This window comes from Plasmodium gaboni, chromosome 7, assembly GCF_001602025.1.
Source record: "Plasmodium gaboni strain SY75 chromosome 7, whole genome shotgun sequence".
Classification (NCBI taxonomy): domain Eukaryota; phylum Apicomplexa; class Aconoidasida; order Haemosporida; family Plasmodiidae; genus Plasmodium; species Plasmodium gaboni.
Window position 1 is genome coordinate 968,835 of NC_031487.1, and position 20,865 is coordinate 989,699.

At 18.8% G+C, this 20,865-nt stretch overlaps 5 protein-coding genes across 5 annotated transcripts; 3 read left to right on the forward strand and 2 right to left on the reverse strand.

Moving 5' to 3' along the window:
• Positions 1-613: 613 nt before the first annotated feature.
• PGSY75_0728700 (putative alpha/beta hydrolase) lies at positions 614-3,360 on the reverse strand (the record flags this gene model as incomplete). Its single annotated transcript, XM_018785123.1, has 4 exons — positions 614-1,910; positions 2,009-2,109; positions 2,247-3,008; positions 3,310-3,360. 4 exons carry the CDS (start codon positions 3,358-3,360, stop codon positions 614-616), a joined length of 2,211 nt encoding a protein of 736 aa, XP_018642624.1.
• A 1,787-nt stretch (positions 3,361-5,147) lies between these two features.
• On the forward strand, positions 5,148-6,580 carry PGSY75_0728800 (hypothetical protein; the record flags this gene model as incomplete). The annotated part of the gene is made up of 2 exons (XM_018785124.1): positions 5,148-6,422; positions 6,548-6,580. 2 exons carry the CDS (start codon positions 5,148-5,150, stop codon positions 6,578-6,580), a joined length of 1,308 nt encoding a protein of 435 aa, XP_018642625.1.
• Positions 6,581-6,651: 71 nt separating this feature from the next.
• PGSY75_0728900 (putative RNA-binding protein) lies at positions 6,652-9,053 on the reverse strand (the record flags this gene model as incomplete). Its single annotated transcript, XM_018785125.1, has 8 exons — positions 6,652-6,705; positions 6,976-7,025; positions 7,109-7,172; positions 7,268-7,360; positions 7,545-7,610; positions 7,710-7,754; positions 7,856-7,909; positions 8,007-9,053. 8 exons carry the CDS (start codon positions 9,051-9,053, stop codon positions 6,652-6,654), a joined length of 1,473 nt encoding a protein of 490 aa, XP_018642626.1.
• A 1,036-nt stretch (positions 9,054-10,089) lies between these two features.
• On the forward strand, positions 10,090-11,151 carry PGSY75_0729000 (signal recognition particle subunit SRP9; the record flags this gene model as incomplete). Its single annotated transcript, XM_018785126.1, has 5 exons — position 10,090; positions 10,443-10,513; positions 10,642-10,710; positions 10,839-10,959; positions 11,102-11,151. Coding segments are annotated over 5 exons (312 nt in total).
• A 1,435-nt stretch (positions 11,152-12,586) lies between these two features.
• PGSY75_0729100 (hypothetical protein) lies at positions 12,587-19,948 on the forward strand (the record flags this gene model as incomplete). Its single annotated transcript, XM_018785127.1, has 1 exon — positions 12,587-19,948. The coding sequence occupies one exon, from the start codon at positions 12,587-12,589 to the stop codon at positions 19,946-19,948; it is 7,362 nt and encodes a 2,453-aa protein (XP_018642628.1).
• Between the last annotated feature and the right edge of the window lie 917 nt (positions 19,949-20,865).

Here is a 20,865-nt window from a genome sequence, read left to right on the forward strand (position 1 = left end):
TATTATTTATTATTTTTGCTTTCTTTTTTCCTTTATTATTATTCCTTCTCATTCTGGTATATTTATATAATAAAAATTAACATTTTATATAACATCCAAGAAAGTTCCTTTTTCCATTTTTTTTTTTTTTCGTTTTATTCATATCTTTAAATGGTTTTAAGAAATTTAATAACCTTTTATAGGATAATATATATGTTGTATAATTGAGTATAGAAATATATATTTTTCTTTTTTTCATACATACATACATACACATATATATATATATATATATATATAATGTTTTTAAATTGTTTCTAAGATTACTATGTTTTTATTCTTTTTTTGGAGTGATATATAATATAAACATAATATTAAAATAATATTATCTAATTATTCAAATTAATAATCGAATTACAAAAAAGAATAAAAAAGAGAATGAATATATATATATATATATATATCAAAAGATGTTTATATAATATTAAAATAAAAAATGCCAATGAAAAATATGAATAAATAATGTTATTAAATTATATTAATAAAAAGAAACATTTATAAAAAAAAGAAAAATAATGAATAAAATAAAAAAAATAACAAATTTTATTATATATATATATATTGAATCACAAAATTATTTTTTTTCATTTAAGTTATTGATTACCACTTCAACAATATTATCAATTTTTTCTTTATTAATAATGTTGTTTTTGATATAATATTTGAAGTCATTTATTTTATAATTAATAATAGGGAATTTTTTATTTTCTTCATATACATGTTTAGGATGTTCATCTTTATATTTTTCATTATATAAGGTATTATTTTTGTCCTTGTCTAGATTACCGGATGATAAATTTCTTTTAAATGTATTAATATTATCATTATCATAATCAAATATTTCTTGCTTCTTTTTATTATTATATATACTATTAATATCATAAATATTACATTCTTTTATATATATATTTTTTTTATTATCATCATTAGTTCCTTTTTTATTTCTTTGGTTACTTTCGCAGGAAGAAATATTTTGTTCAACATTTGTTTTAAATTCATTTTGTTCATCCGATTCTTCTATTTCTTTTTTATTTTTGGTACAATATATTTTACCATCCCATTTATCAAATAAATTATTTTCATAATGATCATTGAAATTTTTTTTTGAAGATGATGATGTAACTTTATTTATATTATTAATATTCTTCTTTTTTTTTTTTTTTTCTTCATTGATTATATATTTGTCATGATTTTTATTTGACATGTTTGTATATCCTTTTGAGGTTTTTGCATTTTTTGTATTTTTTGTATTTTTTGTTTCTTTACTTTTTTTATTAAAATTTTCTTCTATATTATATTTTTCTATATTTTTGTTTTTTTTAATATCACCTTCCTTTTGTTTTGAAAACTTATTTTCATCTTTCTTGTGCATTACATTGTTTTCTTTAATATTTGATTTTTTTTTTTCTTCATCATTTTTATTATAGTGTTTTTTTGATGAGGTATAATTTTTTTTAAAATTATTTTCATGTGTATTTTTTATATATTTATTCTTAATAATACTATATATTGAATCCCCTTTTTCAGAACATGTATTATTATTTTTTTGTGTACTTTGATCTGTATATTCTTGTTCCTTATTTGTGATATTATGATTTGTTATATTTTTTATAGTTACATCATTACTTAAATTATTATTGATTATATTAGTACAAGTTATATTTGTGTTTTTATCTTTTTTGTCTTTTTTTTTGGAGTCTTTTTTTTTTGTTAATTTGTCAATGGAACATATATCTTTAAATATATCTTTAGATGATTCTTTAGGTGACTCTTCTTTAGTTGTCTTTTTGTCATTTGTCTTTTTATTCTTTTCGTCTTCATTTAACCTTTTGAATGTTTCATCCAAGCCATTTATTCGGTAATATATGAGTCTAAAGGAATAATACATATATATATAAATATATATAAATATATATATATATATATATATATATATTGATATATATTCACAAGATTATATTTATATTACTCTCTATAAAAATAAGCTTTGGGAATATTAATATCAACACATTTTGCATTCTTTGATTTGCTTAAGGTTTGTAGGAATATTTTTATTGGAATTCCAAGATCCTATATAATATATATATAAAGTAGTTATTGAAATGGGAATAATATATATATATATATATATATATATATATAATGTATATGTACATATACACAATTAGATAATTTTATTTTATTTTATTTTTTTTTTTTTAACTTACATCTATAACATAATAATAATTATGATATGAATCAGTTGGATAAGAAGCTTGTTTAAATTTGTTGTTCAAATTCTTCATTAAATATTCTGAATGAGAGACATGAATAATTTCATCTTCTTTCCCATGTATTAATAAAAGTGGTATATCTGAATCATTATTGTTACTTAGGAAAGATAAGTTTTTATAATTATCATAAATGTTTTCAATAAAATAAGAAGAATAAGTAAAATAATCTTCAACTAATTTTTCTATTGATATATATGGAGAATGTAAAATAATTCCAGCTAAGGATACTCCAATTAATTTTAAGTTATATGCTAACTTACTAGCAACTCCTGTACCTATAGATCTACCAAATAATAAAATATTTTCATTTTTAATATTTAGTGATTTTAAAAAATTATAAGCAGCTAATGCTCTTCTGTTAATATTGTATTGGTTAGTTGAACCTTCTAAATAACATAACCCAAATCCTACGTATTCTATAGCCAAAATATTGGCATGCAAATGTTCATGTAAATGATTAAGTTCATCATAAATCTGTCCTAGATCACAGGAATTACTATGAAAATACATTATTGTATGTTTACTTTTTAAATCTTTACTATAATATAAAAATAGAGCTGGAAACTTTTTATTATGAAGTTCTTTTATATTCTCTTCCTTATTGAATATTTCATACGTTTTGTCATTCCAAAATTTGTTGACATCAATGTTCATTAATTCGGGGATGTATATAAGATTTTTCAGTTCATCATCATACTGAGAAGGTGGAAAAAAATATATATATTTTAAATGTATATAATATGTAATTATAATAATTCCACATAATGTGGAAAATATATGGTGCAACAAAGATAAATATAAATATAAATATATATATATATATATATATATATATATATGATTATTTTTTTGTAATATATCAAATACATATATATTCATTCTTCTGATGGTTGTGTATATAAATTTCATTTAATTATGCATATATAATATGAATATGGATATATAACAATATATACATATATATATTATAAGTATAGGTTTTTATTTTTATTTTAACACTTGGTTCGGTTGGGCGGAATAAGGTTGAATTGGACAAGGTGTTTCCCATATTTTATTTTCAAACAAAAAAATAAAAATATGTAAATATAAATAAATATATATATATAACTTTATAAATAAATGACAAATGTGTTTTTTTTTTTTCTTTTTTTTTTTTTTATTATTATTATTATTTTATTTGTTCCCAGTGGTTACAAATCATTTGGGGCTTTTACATGGTTTTGTTAAAATTTTTAATTTAAAGATAATATAGTGCGGATATATATAAAACAAAAAAGTATAAAGTATATAAATATATAATATATATATAAATAGTTATTATGAGAAATATGGTGACGAATTTATTAAGGATGCCAATTCGTCTGTCTACCTCTTTTTTCTTTCTTTTTTTTTTTTTTTTGTGCATGTTTAAACAAGTTTCTCTTTGTTAATAAAGAAGAACAAAGAAATGGTTTAGGTCTTGATATTTCAGAAATACACGGTGTTAAAAGAAAAAAAAAAGACAATATTTTGTAATATTATAACTATATATATATTATATATTTATATATATAGTTAAAAAATCGTGCCTGCAAAACAGCTTTTCATATTTATCAAGTAATTAAAAAAAAAAAAAAAAAAAAAATATATATATGTAAACAAATATGTGGAAAAATATATATATATATTTTTGTAGTTATAGGCATTCATATTAGCCCTTTTAACTTTGATTTGTTAAAAATAACCATATATTTATATTATTTCTTTATATAATACTTTTTATTTCTTTTTTATTTTCACCATATAATATATATATATATATATATATATATATATATATATATATTTAACAATATGTTGATATATTTTAATACTTTATAATAGCAGAAATGTTAACTATATATTATTCCACACAATAAAAAATAAATAAATACAAATATATATATATTTATATATATATATATATATATATATATTATGATTACAGTGTTGGTAATTTTACCGTTCCCTTGAAATAAAAACTTTTATATTTTAATCTCAATATTTTTATTAAAAGAAAATATACATATATATATATAATAATTTTCATATTAAAGGGTAACATTCGAAAAAATGATATAGAAGAAATATTGCTGAATATTTAATAGGAATTGTGTACACAGTTTTATAAAGAACTTCAATAGGAGTACATTTATTGGAAACATGTTAACTTTTTTTTTTTTTTAGCACTATTATGATAAAAAATAAGTATTATTATAAGACACACATGGATATAACATAAATATGTGATATATATATATATTTTTAACATACATCTCATAAAAGAATAAAATAAATTTTTTTATTTTATATAATATGGAAAATAAAAAAAAATAAAATAAATATATATATATATATATATATATAATATTTGTACATGTAGAAAAAAAGAAAATTTTAATTAAAAAGTGTACCCAGACTATTTTAGCAAATTAATTTTTTATAGATGAAAGATAGTTTGGATGAACTAGTGTACCGTTAAAAAAAAAAATAAATATAATATAATATATATATAAAAATATATATATATATATATATTTATTTTATTTTATTATTTTTTGAATAAGTGAAAATAATTTAATAATATATATTAACTGAAATTTTTTTTTAAGATGTATATATTTTATAAAAATGTAAAACATGGCTACTTAAAAAATATGAACCTTTAAAAAATTAATGCTTAAAATACGAACTGCTATAATTATATATGTATTTAATTACATATAATATTTTAGAAAAAAAAATTTCATATATTTATAATATATATAATATAGTATAATAATAAAAATATTGGTGACAATGTATTTTTAACAAATAATGATTTGCTTGATATTTTATGTTCTTTTCGTTTTATTACTACAAGATATAATTTTATGGAAAAATATTAATGTTAAGTGTTATTTAAAAAGAAACGAATCTAGCTATATTAAGAGTAATTTGAATCTTATTGATAATTATGTAATAAGAAAGAATTTTTTTTTTTTGAATAATAAATCATGTTGGAGATATAAGGATAAAGGAAATGAGTACGAAACGAAATTGAAATATACACATATGGATATTAAGAATAGAAATAGAAAGTATAAATTAAATATGAATACAAAAAATATTGTAAAAGAAGTTGTTAAAGACATACAAGGTGTTTGGAAGTTCTTTTTACCTGTATATATAATGGATAGAGAATTTAAAAGATCTAAAGATATTAATCCAGATGAGAATTATAATGATATAAATAAAAATACATATGACAACAATGATGAGGAGGATAATGATAATGATGATAATAATAATAATAATAGTAATACAAATGATGAAATGAATGATGATGTTAATAATAATAATAATATATATGATTTAGAAGATAATGAAAATACAGATATGGATATAAATAATAAAAATAATTCAGATGATGAAAATAATTTGAATTTATTAAGAGGTGAAAGATTACAACCATTACCTATGTTTGTTTATAATTATGAAAATATTGTTTCAGCCTCTGATTGGACTTATGCATATTGGTCAAATGAATATCTTGAAAAAAATATTTTTGAATGTACTATAAAAATAATAAATAAAATGAATAGTAAGTATATGATTCTTTTACAAGGATATTTATTTTTATCAGACGTTAATGCCTTAAGTGATAGAAATATACGATTAGTTCCAGCACAAATATTTACAAATATTTTTCTAGCACATAATGATAATGTAGATGAATCATCTTCTTTAATACCTCCAAATGTAAAAGTATACGATAAAAATGGTAATGAAGTCAAAGATGTTTTAAGTATTTTAGAAAAGAAGGTACCAGAATTTAAAAATGAGAAAAAAAAAATCGAATCATTCTTAGGTATAAAAAAATGGAAGTATCTAGGTATTTCTACTGCTTATAAAATAGTAGGAGAAGGAAAAAATATGTTTAATATAAATCATATGTTAACTGGAAAAGATGAAAATATTTTTTATAATATTATGGATTTTGATACTATTAATAATAATTATAACAAACAAGGATTTACATATTTAAAGGAAGTCTTTAATTCTTATTTTCATAAACCTTCCAATGAAACGTTTTCTTTAATCATGAAAAATGTAACGAAAAAAAAAAAAAAATTAATTAAATAATAAATGAATAAATAAAAATAAATAAAAAATATATATATATATATATATATATATATATATTTGTAATTATATTTTTGCTTTTATTTTTACAGTTACAGGAAAAATCAATCAATGGCCCATTTTAAAGAAGAAAAGAAAAAATATATACTATAAAAAAAGAACAGGTCATGTGTCCTATGTTTAAATGTTAAAAAAATTATTCAACCATAATTTCATGTTCTTCGTCTTCACTTTGGTTATCAATCCATTCCTATAAAAAAGTAATATTAAAAGGTAAAAATTAGAATTAACTTTTAAATATATATTTAAATGTTATACATGTATATTTTTAAATTGATAAACACGTTATATTAAATAATACAATATATATATATATATATATATATATATTAATTTATCAGTTTTTTTTTTTTTTTTTTTTTTTTTTTTTTTTTTTTTTTGTTGTTGTTGATAATTATATGTACGCGATTGTACACATTTTATTTTATTTTTTTATTTGTCAATTATTTTTTCTATTTACATGAAAAGATTTCAAATTAGGATTAAATAAAGTTTGTGGATGCTTGTCATCTGTAAAAATAAACAAATGTACATATATATATATATATATAATTTTTATTTCACTGTTAATATGCTTATATGTATTAATTAACCTTTTGTGTCCTCATTTAAGTCTTCATTACTGTTCATGTTTTGTAAATGGTATTCTTCTTTATTCTGAATAATAATAAACAAAAAATAAATATAATAATAATAAGGACAAATTAAAGTATATAAATATAACAATTTGTTATAATATATGTATATGCTACCTTAGGAGGTAAACACTGTGATTTAAAGTCTTGCTTTCCATCATAAAAATAAACCTCCAATTTTTTCCCGTTAAGTTCAATATCATTAAAGCACTAAATAAAAAAAAAATAAAAAAAAATAAAAAAAGGAAATAATTTTATTATTGTAATTTTTATTAATTTGTATTATATATATATATATATATATATATATATATTTATTTATTTATTTATTTATATATATATATATATATATATATATTTATTTATGTGTATGTTTTATTATAAAATCTCATACCGCAACGATCGTTTCTGCTTCTTCTACACCTTTGAATTTAACACATACTATTCCATGAGGATGTTTCTTAAAAAATTAAAAAATATGGAATAACTATATATAGTAACTTTTCTATCATAATTTTTGCTTTCTTATTATAATTTTGATATATATATTTTTCCTTACCGGTATTGGATATACTTTATGAACTGGTACGTATTTTTTGATTTCCTAAAAAATTTCAGAAAAGTATTTATATTATAATATGTCATATATATATATATATATATTTATACATTTAAATTGTGTGTTCATATAATTTTGTTAAATACCATTTCAACCATATTTTTTATAAAATCATAAAATGAATCTCCCTCATCATATTTCTAAAAAATAAAAAAAATACATATGTGTGCACATATATATATATTAATGTTTATACTTGGAACTATATATATTTTTCCTTTTATTTTTATTATTAACCATTGCATCTTCATACGAGAAAACGTTTCTAAAAACTACAATTTTTTTTTTTGTTCCTGTATATATTTCTCCTCCTCTTTGCAACCTGAGTTGTTCCATTTTTGCTGCTTTAATTTTTTTTTTTTTTTTTAATATATCTTCTTTGGATATTTTAATAACTTCTTTTTTTTTATTATTGAATTGCGCTTTTTCTACATGAATTATGCAATTTTGTCTGAAGAAAAAATTATCAAAATATTTGATGGCCATATCTACACTTTGTGTATATACATAATTAACTAGTGCATCTCCTTTTATATTATTATTATCATCATAGTATATTTTAATTTGTGGTTCATTACGTTCTGTATCGATTTTAATTATTCCAGCTTTTTTAAAAACTTCATAAATTTCTTCTTTTGTTACATCATTAGGTAATCCTGTAATATATATAGAACTATTTTTTATTTTTTTATCACATAAACCTTTTTCAATTTTTTCTTTCTTTCTTTCAAGGTATCTTTTTTTCTTTTCTCTTTTTCTTATTCTTTCTAATTCATCTTCTTGATTCGTCATCATTTGATTACTATGGTTATTATGATTTTGGGAGTAATTATCATGTTGATTTATTTTTATATGTTCTATATTATTTGTGTGTGTACCATCCTTATTATTGTGGATTTTATTATCATTTTGATTTTCTTCGTTATTTTTATTTTCAGTTTTATCACTTTTAATATTTTCTAAATATGTACTGTCCATCATATTATTATTATAAATATATTTTTTTAATATATCATCATTATATAAATATTTCCAATTACTATCTCCATTTTTAAATATGAATGTCATTGAGTTTATTCTTTTTTCATTAAGCATTTGAATAACTTGATCTATTGAATATGGACCATATGAAATATTGTTTACATAAATATAATAACAACATTGTTTTTGTTCATCCGCAATAATATCATTATTCTTATAAGTACTAGTAGTAGTAGTACTAATAGCAGTGTTATCTTTTGTTAATCTGTTAATCTCATTATTTTTATTTTCGTTATTATTCATTGTTCTTATTTCATTGTTATATGATATTTCACTAAATAATTCTTTTCTTCTTCTTCCATATATTATATATATATATATATATATATATATATATTAATATATTATTTTACTATGATTTAATTATATTTTTATTTTTAATTATTATATCTTACATATATTTTATATATACATTTTTCTTATTATATATATAAAATTTTAATGTATAATATTATACATTAAAAATTTTTATTAGGTTAATACAAATGGGGTCGATGAAATATATTTCTTCCATCAATGAAAAAAAAAAAAAAATATATATATATATATATATATAATAGCATATGTAATATAAAATATATATAATAATATATATTTATATATATATATATTTAATATATGTATTATATTTTATTTACCTAATAATTATTATATACGAAGTTAATATATACATATAATTATTATATTATATTATATACCTCATATTAATATAATAAATATACATACGTAAATAATATTACATACATATATAATATAATATATATTATATACATAATTTTTAGTATTTTATAGTTTCATATTAAATTAGGAAGAACAAAATATTATATATATTATATATTTACATTTTTTTTTTAAGGCAGATAATATTCTTTCAAAATATAAAATTATCTATAATATATATATATGAATGTATTTATATATATATTTACTTATTTTATTATTTTTTTTTTTATTATTTAATTGAAATTACGATTTGTTATATCATTTCCTTCCTTTTTTTTTATTACACTAATTATATTATAATTTGATGAAAAATAGAAAAAAAAAAATAATAAGTAAAGGAATTTTTCCATGAGACTATAAAATTATACTAACGGAAAGATATACTAATTGTGACAAAAATATATAAGAATTTTATAGGATTTCTTATATATATATATATATATATATATATGTTTAATATATCAATAATATTAATAAATAAATATTCTTAATTTTAATATAACAATTAATTTAAATAAATAATTTGAACAAATAAGAAATAAGATAATAATAAAAAAGTAATATACCTTTTTTTGATATATATGATTTCTTTTTTTTATGTATAATGAAAGGGATATTTTATATACACTATAAACTGTATTATATATATAAATATATTTATGTTTGTATACATATTTTGTATAAGTTATAAAGAAGACATATATGTAAATAATATGAACAACAACATTATATGTTTATTCTTATAATGGAAACTTATTCAAAGTTTCTATTGTTTAATATATATATTATATATATATATATATGTATATATATAAAGAAAAACAAAAAAATTATTTATTATATTTTATGATGTATCTTAATATAAATATATATATTTATATATAAATTTTTTTTTTTTTTTTTTTATAGTGGTTTATGCAGGGTCGTGGAATGATTTCATTCATACCACAAGGAATATTATTTCAAAATCTCCAGATAAAGTACATAAATATTATGAAAAATATTTTTCATAATAACTTTTTATAATTAAAACAAAATATATATATATATACACATACATATTATACATATTTTTGTTATTTCTTCTTTTTTTTTTTTTTTTTATTAGACAAGATATGTGATAAAATTACATAGACCTAGTGAAACAATTATAGTAAAAGTTACAGATAATAATAATGTAAGTTATGCTTTGAAAAGTTGATAAACATAATATAATTATTCTGACAGAATTTATATAAATATATGTACATATATATATATATATATATATATATATATATATATATTTTCTCTTTATATTTGTAGAGTATTATGTACAAGTTAGATAAGAATGATAATATGAAAAAAATCGAAGAACTTAATTCTCTTTTCTTAATGTGGGGAACTAGTGAAAACACAAACGAACCATTTCCTCTTAAAATGAACAGTAATTATACATAATGAAATAGAAAAAAAAAAAAAAAGAAATAAAAGAACATATATATATATATATATATATATATATAGTTATATATTAATATATCAATAAAAATATACCCTTTTGATATATTTTTATTTCTTTCTCTTAGAAATCACTGATAAAGGAACTACAGACCAAAAAATGAAAAAAACTAAATAAATATATCAAAAATGATCATATAAATATATAAATTGAAAAAAAAAAAAATATAATTTTCCTTTTTTTTTTTTTTTTTATTAAAAACTTTATAATGTCTTTATTTTGATTGATAAAAGGAATATACTACATAAGTTATTCTTTTTGTTTTGTTTAACTATTTTATTTATTTTTATTATATTTATTTATTTATTATTTTATTTTATTTTTTTTTTTTTGTGTAATGAAAAATAATAAATATGGTCCTATATTTTAGGATACTAAAAAACAAAAAAAGAATAAGAAAATATTATATAGAAATGTATACATTATAATATAAGTACAACATATGTTTGTTTGCATATCTTTTCACATTATATTATTATTATTTATTTATTATTTATTTTTTTTTTTTGAATATATTATTTATTTCTGTTGCAATTTTTTTATATAGTTTTAAAAATTTAATTTTTCCAATTATCAATAAAAAATTAAAATAAAAATAAAAAAAAAAATATATATATATATATATATATATAGCATAAAGATTAAACAAAAAAGAATAAATGTTTAGAAAATATATGGAGAAAAAAGAACTTTTGTTTATTAAAGTTTAATTTAATCAATATTTATTTTATTGAACCTTTATCCTTTATATTATAATAAGTTATCTTTTGTAATTTATTAATATTTTTACACAATATATAAAAAAGGTATATATTTTATTTTTATTTTTTTGATACATCGAATGAAGTGTATATTTATTTAAAGAAGGATATTTGTAAAGATACGCATAATATATAATATATATAAATAAATAAATAAATATATATATATATATATATATATATATTTTTCTATTTATATATAATTATAAATTTTATGGAATGCTGAAATATACACATTTAAATTATATAATTATTATATATATATATAATATATCAAAATACATATATTATTTTATTTCTGTTCATTTTTTATTATTTTTTTATTTTTAATATATCAAATATATTATCATTATATATTATTATGTACTAGCTTTTTTTATATATTACATATAAATTTTATCAATATAAATCAAATTAGATATTATAAAAGTATAAAAAAAAAAAAAAAAAAAATAAATACATTTATATACCATTAACATAAAATAAACAAAAAGGAAGAGTATTTGTCAAAAGTGTAAAATATAATACATATATGTATAATATTCTTTCCTTTCCTTTTTTTTTTTTTTTTAACTTTTTTTTAATCTAAATATATTATATTTATTTTTATTGATATTCTTATTGATATTCTTCTTCTTAGTGTTTTTTTTTTTTTTTTTTTTTTTTTGTTGTTGTAATGTGTTCATTCATTTGATATATATATATTTTTTTTTTTTTTTTCTTGGTTGATTTTGCTTTTTCCTTTATTTCCTTCATTTATATATTTTTTCATTTATTTTTGCTTGTTTAAAATGTCTCATAATAATATGAAAGAAAATGCTTATATAAATAATCCAGAGTTTCCATTCAAGAAGCTCAATATTGAAAAAATAGAAAAAATAAGGAAAAGTGTAAGCTTAGGTAATAAATCAGGAATAAATAATTACAAGAGTAGGGAAGACTCTTTTGATAAGAAAGTTTCTCATAATGAAAAAAATATTTTGGAAAGAATAAATACATGTACATTAAATAAAAATATAATTAATAAAAATAAGAAAAAAAATTTTATTGAGAGGAATATTGAAAAAATATCTATGTTAAGTAAAAAAAATAACATGTTTATAAAATCTGTAAAAAATTGTAATAGAAAACATATTATTGGTTATGACTTACAAAAAGATGATAACAAAAGAGACATGAAACAAAAAGGAGTTAAGAAAATTTCTGAATTATCCAGCAGAAATGTATCAATTAATTCAAAACGTGATACATTTACAAGTAATGAAAAGCATGATGACATAAGTAAGAAAAAAAATAAATTAAAAAATAATAATATAACAAATATTGATGATAATAATAATAATAAGAAGAAGATTAATAGTTATAAAAATATTTATAATAATAAGAATAAGAAAAATATTTATGATCACGGAACATTAATGAGACGACAAAACACTCGTTTAAACGAAGATGAGGATAATAAATGTGTCGAAAATAATTTGAATTTTCATACGAATAGTAAGAAAGAAGTAAACAAATTTAATATTAAAGAGAATGGTGAGGATCCTCATAATAATAATAATAATAATAATAGTGACAATAATAATAATAATAATAATAATAATAATAATAATAATAATAGTATATATATTAACAATATTGAGAAACAAATCAAACAAACAAATGGTTTGAAAAATAAAGAGAGATGTAATACTTTACAAAATAACATACAAGAAGACAATGAAGACACTAGTCCTTTAAATGAACAAAGTGATGATGATGATAATAATAATAATATGAATGTTATTATAAATGGAAACATTTGCGATAACAAAAATGATGATAAGGAAAAAATTAAATTGAAAGAAAGTTCAAATTTAATATTATCATCATTTAATGACATCATTATACATGATAAAAAAACAAACCTTGATGATCTTGGAAATATGAAAGAGTTTAATGAAAAACATGAACAAGCCAATTTTGTTCCATCTAAATATAATTTAAAAGATAAAAAAATTGAAAACAATAATAAAATACATATTAACAATGAATATTATATTAATCAAAATAATCATAATGAATATCCTTTTGATAACAATTTTTATAAAACTAATATTTCTAAAGAAATGGAAGGTTCCAAAAAATATATTTCTGGTAGTGAATTAAACAAAGATGATCATAATATTACTATTGATAAAATGAATAGAAAAAAAGGAAAGGAATCTATAAGTAACCATCAGTCTTATAATATATATGAAGAAAAGAAAAATTATATGAATAATAAAAATGATAATAATAATAATAATAATACTTTAAATAATTCTGAATCATATGAAGAAAGAAATGATAATATTTATAAACGGGTAAGTTTGAATGATAATTCATCTGTAGATAGAATGACAAATAATACTTCCAGAAGTGGAAAGAATTATAAAAATTTACAAAGAAACAATGAAATTTTTAAAAAGAATTTCTCTAATGATTATGTAAATTTTAATAATAATGATAGTAATAATTTATTAATTTCGCAGCAAGGTGATGAAGATAATTTTTTTTCATCATATGACGATAAATATAACAAAACAATAAATATTGAACATTATAAAAATAATGAAAAGATTAATAAATCTAATGATAACCAATTTTATAAAAATAATACATATTCGTTAAACAATAAATTAAATCATAATATATATGTAGATCATCAAACGAAGGAGGGAACAAATTATCAATTAAAAATATTAGATCAAAGTAATGATGATGTAAGCATAAAATATAAAGAATCCCAATTAAATGAATTGACTAAAAAGACCAAAGATATGTATGATAATTCAAACAATGAATTTAATAAGAATACATTAACATATGATAAAGATATAGAACATATTAATTGTTCAGACAATCCATATGTTAATTATAATAGTTCATATATGCAAAGTGAAGAAAATGCATGTGGAAAGCAACATTCATATGATAATTCTATGATGAGAAATAATATCGATGGATATGATAATTTTAAAAATTATAATGAAATAACACATTTAGAAAAAAATAATACTGTTGATAATTTAAATGATGAAAGAGTAAATAAGTATAATCATACAAGTGACCATATATACTTTAATAATGAGAATCAGAATGAGCAAAAAGATAGTCCTAAAAATATACTAGTTAATAATGTAGTAAATATGGAAGAACAAAAAAAAATGCAGAATAATATAGGTAATTTTAAAAATGTATATGACAATTCTTATTATAAAACAAATAATAATGAATATAATATACAAATTAATGAAGAGAATAATAATAAATTTTTATGTAGCTCGAACGATACATACGATACAGATATAGTAAAAATGTATAACAGAAAATTATCCTATGGTAAGGATAATAAAAAAGAAAATAAATTATTAAACAAAAATATGATATTAAAAGAAATTTTTGGTTCAAACTATGAATCCAGTTTGAAACATAATCTGAATGATTCTGTTAATAATGTGGAAGATGATGTCGATGTAAAAGATAACCATGGAGAAGCATATGGTGATGATACTAATGAGTTGGAAGATCCTGAGAGTTATATAAAGGAGGAGGAAGAAGATGAAGAAGATGAAAAGGATGAAGAATACAACGAAGAGATAGAACAACAAAATGACTATGTAGAAGACGATGAAGTAGTAGATAAAGAAGATGAATTGGATGCTGAAAATGTCCAACGTTTAAGTAATAATTACAATACTTTAAATAATAAAGCTACAAATGAAGGATCAACCAAACATAGAAAATCAAATAAAATCGATGATGAAGATTTGAAAAGGGAAAGGATACAAAATATGGAAGAAGATAAATATATACTATCTGATAGTAATAAATCCATATCAAATAATTATAATGTATTATCAAAATCAGAATATGATAAAAATTCTTTTGTTTGTGATTTAGTTAATAATGATGATTCCTTACTTAAAAGATATGAAGAAAGTTCCTCTCCACTAATTTTAGCAAAACCAGTTTTTGATGGTAGAGAGAGTGAAATTAGTGTTAATAAAAATATTTTAGAAGATAGTAATAAGAATCTTTTTATGGAGAAGAGAAAAATGGATGATTTTAATAAAAAACAAAATGAAGTGGAGATAAAGGGGAGTGAAAAGAATAATGTTGTAGGTCAAACAAAAAAAATGTTCGAATATATGTCAAGGGGGTCATGTATTTCGTTAAATGATGTGAATGTGAATAGTTCAAATGATGATAGGACAGTTAAACAGGATATTAATGAAAGGGAAGAAATGGAAGATGAAGAAGATATGGAAGATGAAGAAGATATGGAAGATGAAGAGGGTATGGAATGTGAAGAAGGAATGGAAGATGTAGAGGGTATGGAAAGTGAGGAAGAAATGGAATGTGTAGACGAAATAAATAAAGAGAGTAATACCATTGATGATGACACTAATGAAGGCGAATGCGTTATAATAGAAGAGACAATCGAGGAGGAAAGTGGTAACATAGTGGAAAATATTTATGAAGAAGAAGAAGATATGGATGAAGAGGAAGATCTTTATGATGAAGAAGGTATTATGCAACAAAATATAGAACAGGTTCATAGTGCTTTAAGCAATAAAAATGGAGAATGTGATATGAAAAAAGAAAATACTTATGAAATTGAAACTGAAAATTATAGGAAAAGTGTTTCAAATAATTTTGAAGGTATATCAGGAAATATGAGTAAGAAGGATGAAAATATAAAAACTAATGAAAGTGAGTATAATTTTGAAAAGAAGCAAATAATAGGAATATGGGAGAATTCTTCTAATTATGAATTTAGGAATAATAAAGAGAGAAACGATAAGGAAATAAATTATATGAATTCATTTATGAATAGATTGGGAGAATTGGATGAAAAAATTAGAAATCGAAAAAGGATATATGAGGAAAGAAAGGGAATACGAAATGATAATAATATTATTAATAATAATAATAATATTAATAATAATAATATTAATAATAATAATAACAATGTTGACAATAATAATAATTATTATGATCATACCAATGATGGCAATTTTCATAATGGTAAGAAAAAGAATGCCATGTCCAAATATTTAGATAATAATTTTTTGATATACAAAAGTGATATATTTAATGAGAAGACAAACATGCGTAATTTAAAAACCTTACCACTAAATGAAGAAACACTGAAAACTTATTATGGGAAAATTCGAAATAGTAAAGAGAAGGGTGTTTTATATGATTCCTTGAGTGATAATTATAATCATCGAAGGAAAGAAAACAAGATGAGAAGAAGTTATTATATGAATTTATATAAAAATAGAAAGAATAATAATGAAAATTGGAAGTATAATGATATAAGAAATGGATCAATGGATGCATTTTCTTTTGATGAAGATAATTATAAAAATAGAAAATATTTTGATAAAGATCAATATGAAGAAGTTAATTATTATTATAAAAAAGAAAATAAAAATGAAATAAATGATGTTGAAAATTATTATAAGAAGAAATATAATTATTATAAAGGTAATAATGAAGAGGAAGAAGAAGAACACGAAGATGTAAATGGATATATAACAACAAATAAAAGGAGAAGGAGGAATATACATGAATTAGATAATGTAATTGAAAATAAAAAATATAATAATATATTTGAAAGGAATGTAAATTCTAGTGATTATGTTAGTGGTCTTCATAAAGATATGAATAAAAAAATAGGTCATATAAATGATAAAAATGATAGTAGTGAAAATAAAAAAATGAATAGTTCATATAATGATAATAATAGCCAATGTAACAATGATAATAGTCAATATAATAATAATAGTAGTCAAAATAATATATCTTACAACAATAGTGTTATCTCTAAAATGGTATTATATCCAAGTATCAATGAAACAACAAATAGTAGTAATACGGTTGTATCTAAAAGAAGTAAATATATATTAAGACATTCAAATGTATCTTCTAATTATGATGATGTTCCTATGTTTTTTAATTTTGTAAATTGTTGTTCTAGTGTATTAGGTGCTGAAATTATATATGTAACAGATGAGACATATGGAAAATGTGAAAATATATTAAAAGATAAACCATTTAATAATAATATAGAGAAAGGATATTATGAATATATTTCAAATGATTTATATAATTTATTAAACAAAGATGTATATATAAATAATGATAATAATAATGATAATATTAATAATAATCAATATGGTTATAGTAAATATAATGATGTGTCAAGAAATTATTTAGACTTACATCCATATGGAGAATTTTCAAAAGATAATGAAATAAAAAATATAGGAAATACATTACCTTCCAAATATATTTCACCTACAAAATATGAATGTCCTGGATGGCTAACCAAAAGGAGAATAAAGAAATATTTCGATTTCTGTGTTATAAAATTATGTAAACCTACATTGATTAAAGGAATAGATATTGATACAAATCATTTTTTAGGAAATTATGCTCCTTATATTTCTATTGAAGGTGCATATATTGAAGATGAATTAATGTTAAGTGCATCGTCCTTTTTAAAATATGTAGATGAAATCCGATATGAGCAAAGAAAGAATAATTCGTTTATATTAGAAAAGAATACTTATCCTTATGCTTATGATGCAGATGTTTTAAACGACACCGTAATAAATGATAAGGAAAAAAGGAATGATAAAAATGATAGAGAGCATAGTAATATACTGAACAAAAAAAAAAACAATGATAATAATAATAATAATAATAATATATTGAAAAGTAGAGACGAAATTGAATTAACAATAGATGGTAAAACATATTTTAAAAGAAATAAATATTTTTATGAACCAATTTTAATAGAACCAATTGATAAATCTGATCAAGAATATGAATCTTATCTTGAAATCTTAAGATATAATGATAATTTGAAGAATTTAAAAAATAATCCTAAATCAACATCATTTATTACTAACGGAAATGAATATCGTTATATTAACAATAGGTTATATACTTTAGTCGATGTTACTAGAGAGATAGCAAATAGACATCCTAATATATATAATATGTGTTTGTCAAATAAGAATTATTCTTTTTATAGTTCACAAGAAGAAAATATGAATAATATAAAAGGACAATACCCCAACGGGGGAAAAAATGATGATAATAAGAAAAATAAACATAATGTTGAAGAAATAAATAATAATTCTACATGCAATAACTGGTATGATACTATATATTTTAGAAATGGAATAAGAAAAAATGAAATAAAAGAAAATAATGGAAAGACACATAATAGAGAAAAGGATAGTTTAAATTATGAATCTAATAATTATTATAATACAAATACTTTATTTTTAGATAATGATTATTCAGTAGAAAAAAGAATATATAACGAATTGCATAAGAAATATCAATGGGTATCAATATTAGAAGATGAGAGAATGAATCCAGGTTTTAAAAATTATAATCATAATTGTTTTAATATAAATACATGTAATAAAATATTTACTCATTTAATTGTATGTTTATTACCTGATGGAGGTATTAATAAATTACGAGTATATGGAGAAATAAAAAATAATGAAAAAGTAAGGAAAAAAAATTATAAAAAAACTATAAATGTTTGTAATATATTAGATGGTGCAAATATAGTATATACAACAGATGAATTTTATGGAAAATCTGAAAATATTTTAATTGATCATAATTCTGATTATGTTATGGGATGGCAAACAAGAAGATCAATAAATCGACCTTTACGCTATGTAGAAAATTTATCATTAAATAATATATCATCTATTTTCTTAAATAATAATTATTGTATAATAAAATTAAGTTATATTACTAATATAAAATATATAGAAATAAATACTATTTTTTATGAATATAATTTCCCATTGTGTATTTCTATAGATTCTTGTTATTTAAAACAAGTACATCCACAAGAAAAAACAAAACAAATACAATTCTTTAATGATCATATTCAAAATATCGAATGGGTGCAATTATTACCCTTATCATATATTAAAGGAAATCATATAAATTTTTTTTCAATTAATAAATTATTGAATAAAACATCTTTGAATGATAATATAATATCAACACATTTACGTTTAAATATATATCCAGATGGTGGAATTAATACTATAAAAGTGTATGGTACAGTATTAGAGGATTAAAATAAATTAATTTAACATTAAATATATGATGAGATAACAAAAGTAGTTATCCTTTATTTTTTTTTTTTTTTTATGTATACATTTTAAATGCTTATATGTGTATATGCATGTATGTGTTTTTTTTTTTATGAAAATGATTTTACCGTTATATATATATTATATATATTTATATTTATAAATGTAAATATATGCTTAGAGCAGATTTGTTTAAAATAATGTCTATATAAGGAACAGGAATATATATATATATATATATTTATTTATTTATTTATACATTTTATATATATATTGATACAGATGAACTATTATTAGTCATGTTTATTATCATCTTTTCTATAAATAGAATATATTTTCACTTTATATGAATTCTAACTCTTTCTATCATATATATATATATATATATATATATATATATATATTATGATAATAATTTCATTAAAAATTTAATATGTAATATATTATTTTATATATATATATGTATATATTTGATTTTGTTAGCACTTGAATTATTATATATATATAATATTTTCTTTTTAAGTACACATTTATTTGTTTTTGTTTAACTTAAAACATATATATTACAAATAATATATTTTTATTTTTCACAGTATTCTTAATTTTTTTATGAGAAAAAAAGTAATGTAAAATAGTTAATGGTTTTATATTTTTGAATTCTAAATATGTATTTGTATTTACATATATATAATTATTATAAAAAAATAAGAAAAAAAATAAAATGAAAAAATGTTATTAATATGATATTATCTTGTCGGTCCCTATCATATTTAATTTTTAAATATTGTGTACTTTTTTTTTTTTTTTTTTTTTTTTTTTTTTTTTTTTTTTGCTTTTTTTTGCTTTTTTTTGCTTTTTTCTGCTTTTTTTTGCGTTTTTTTTTTTTTTTTTTGGTTTATAAT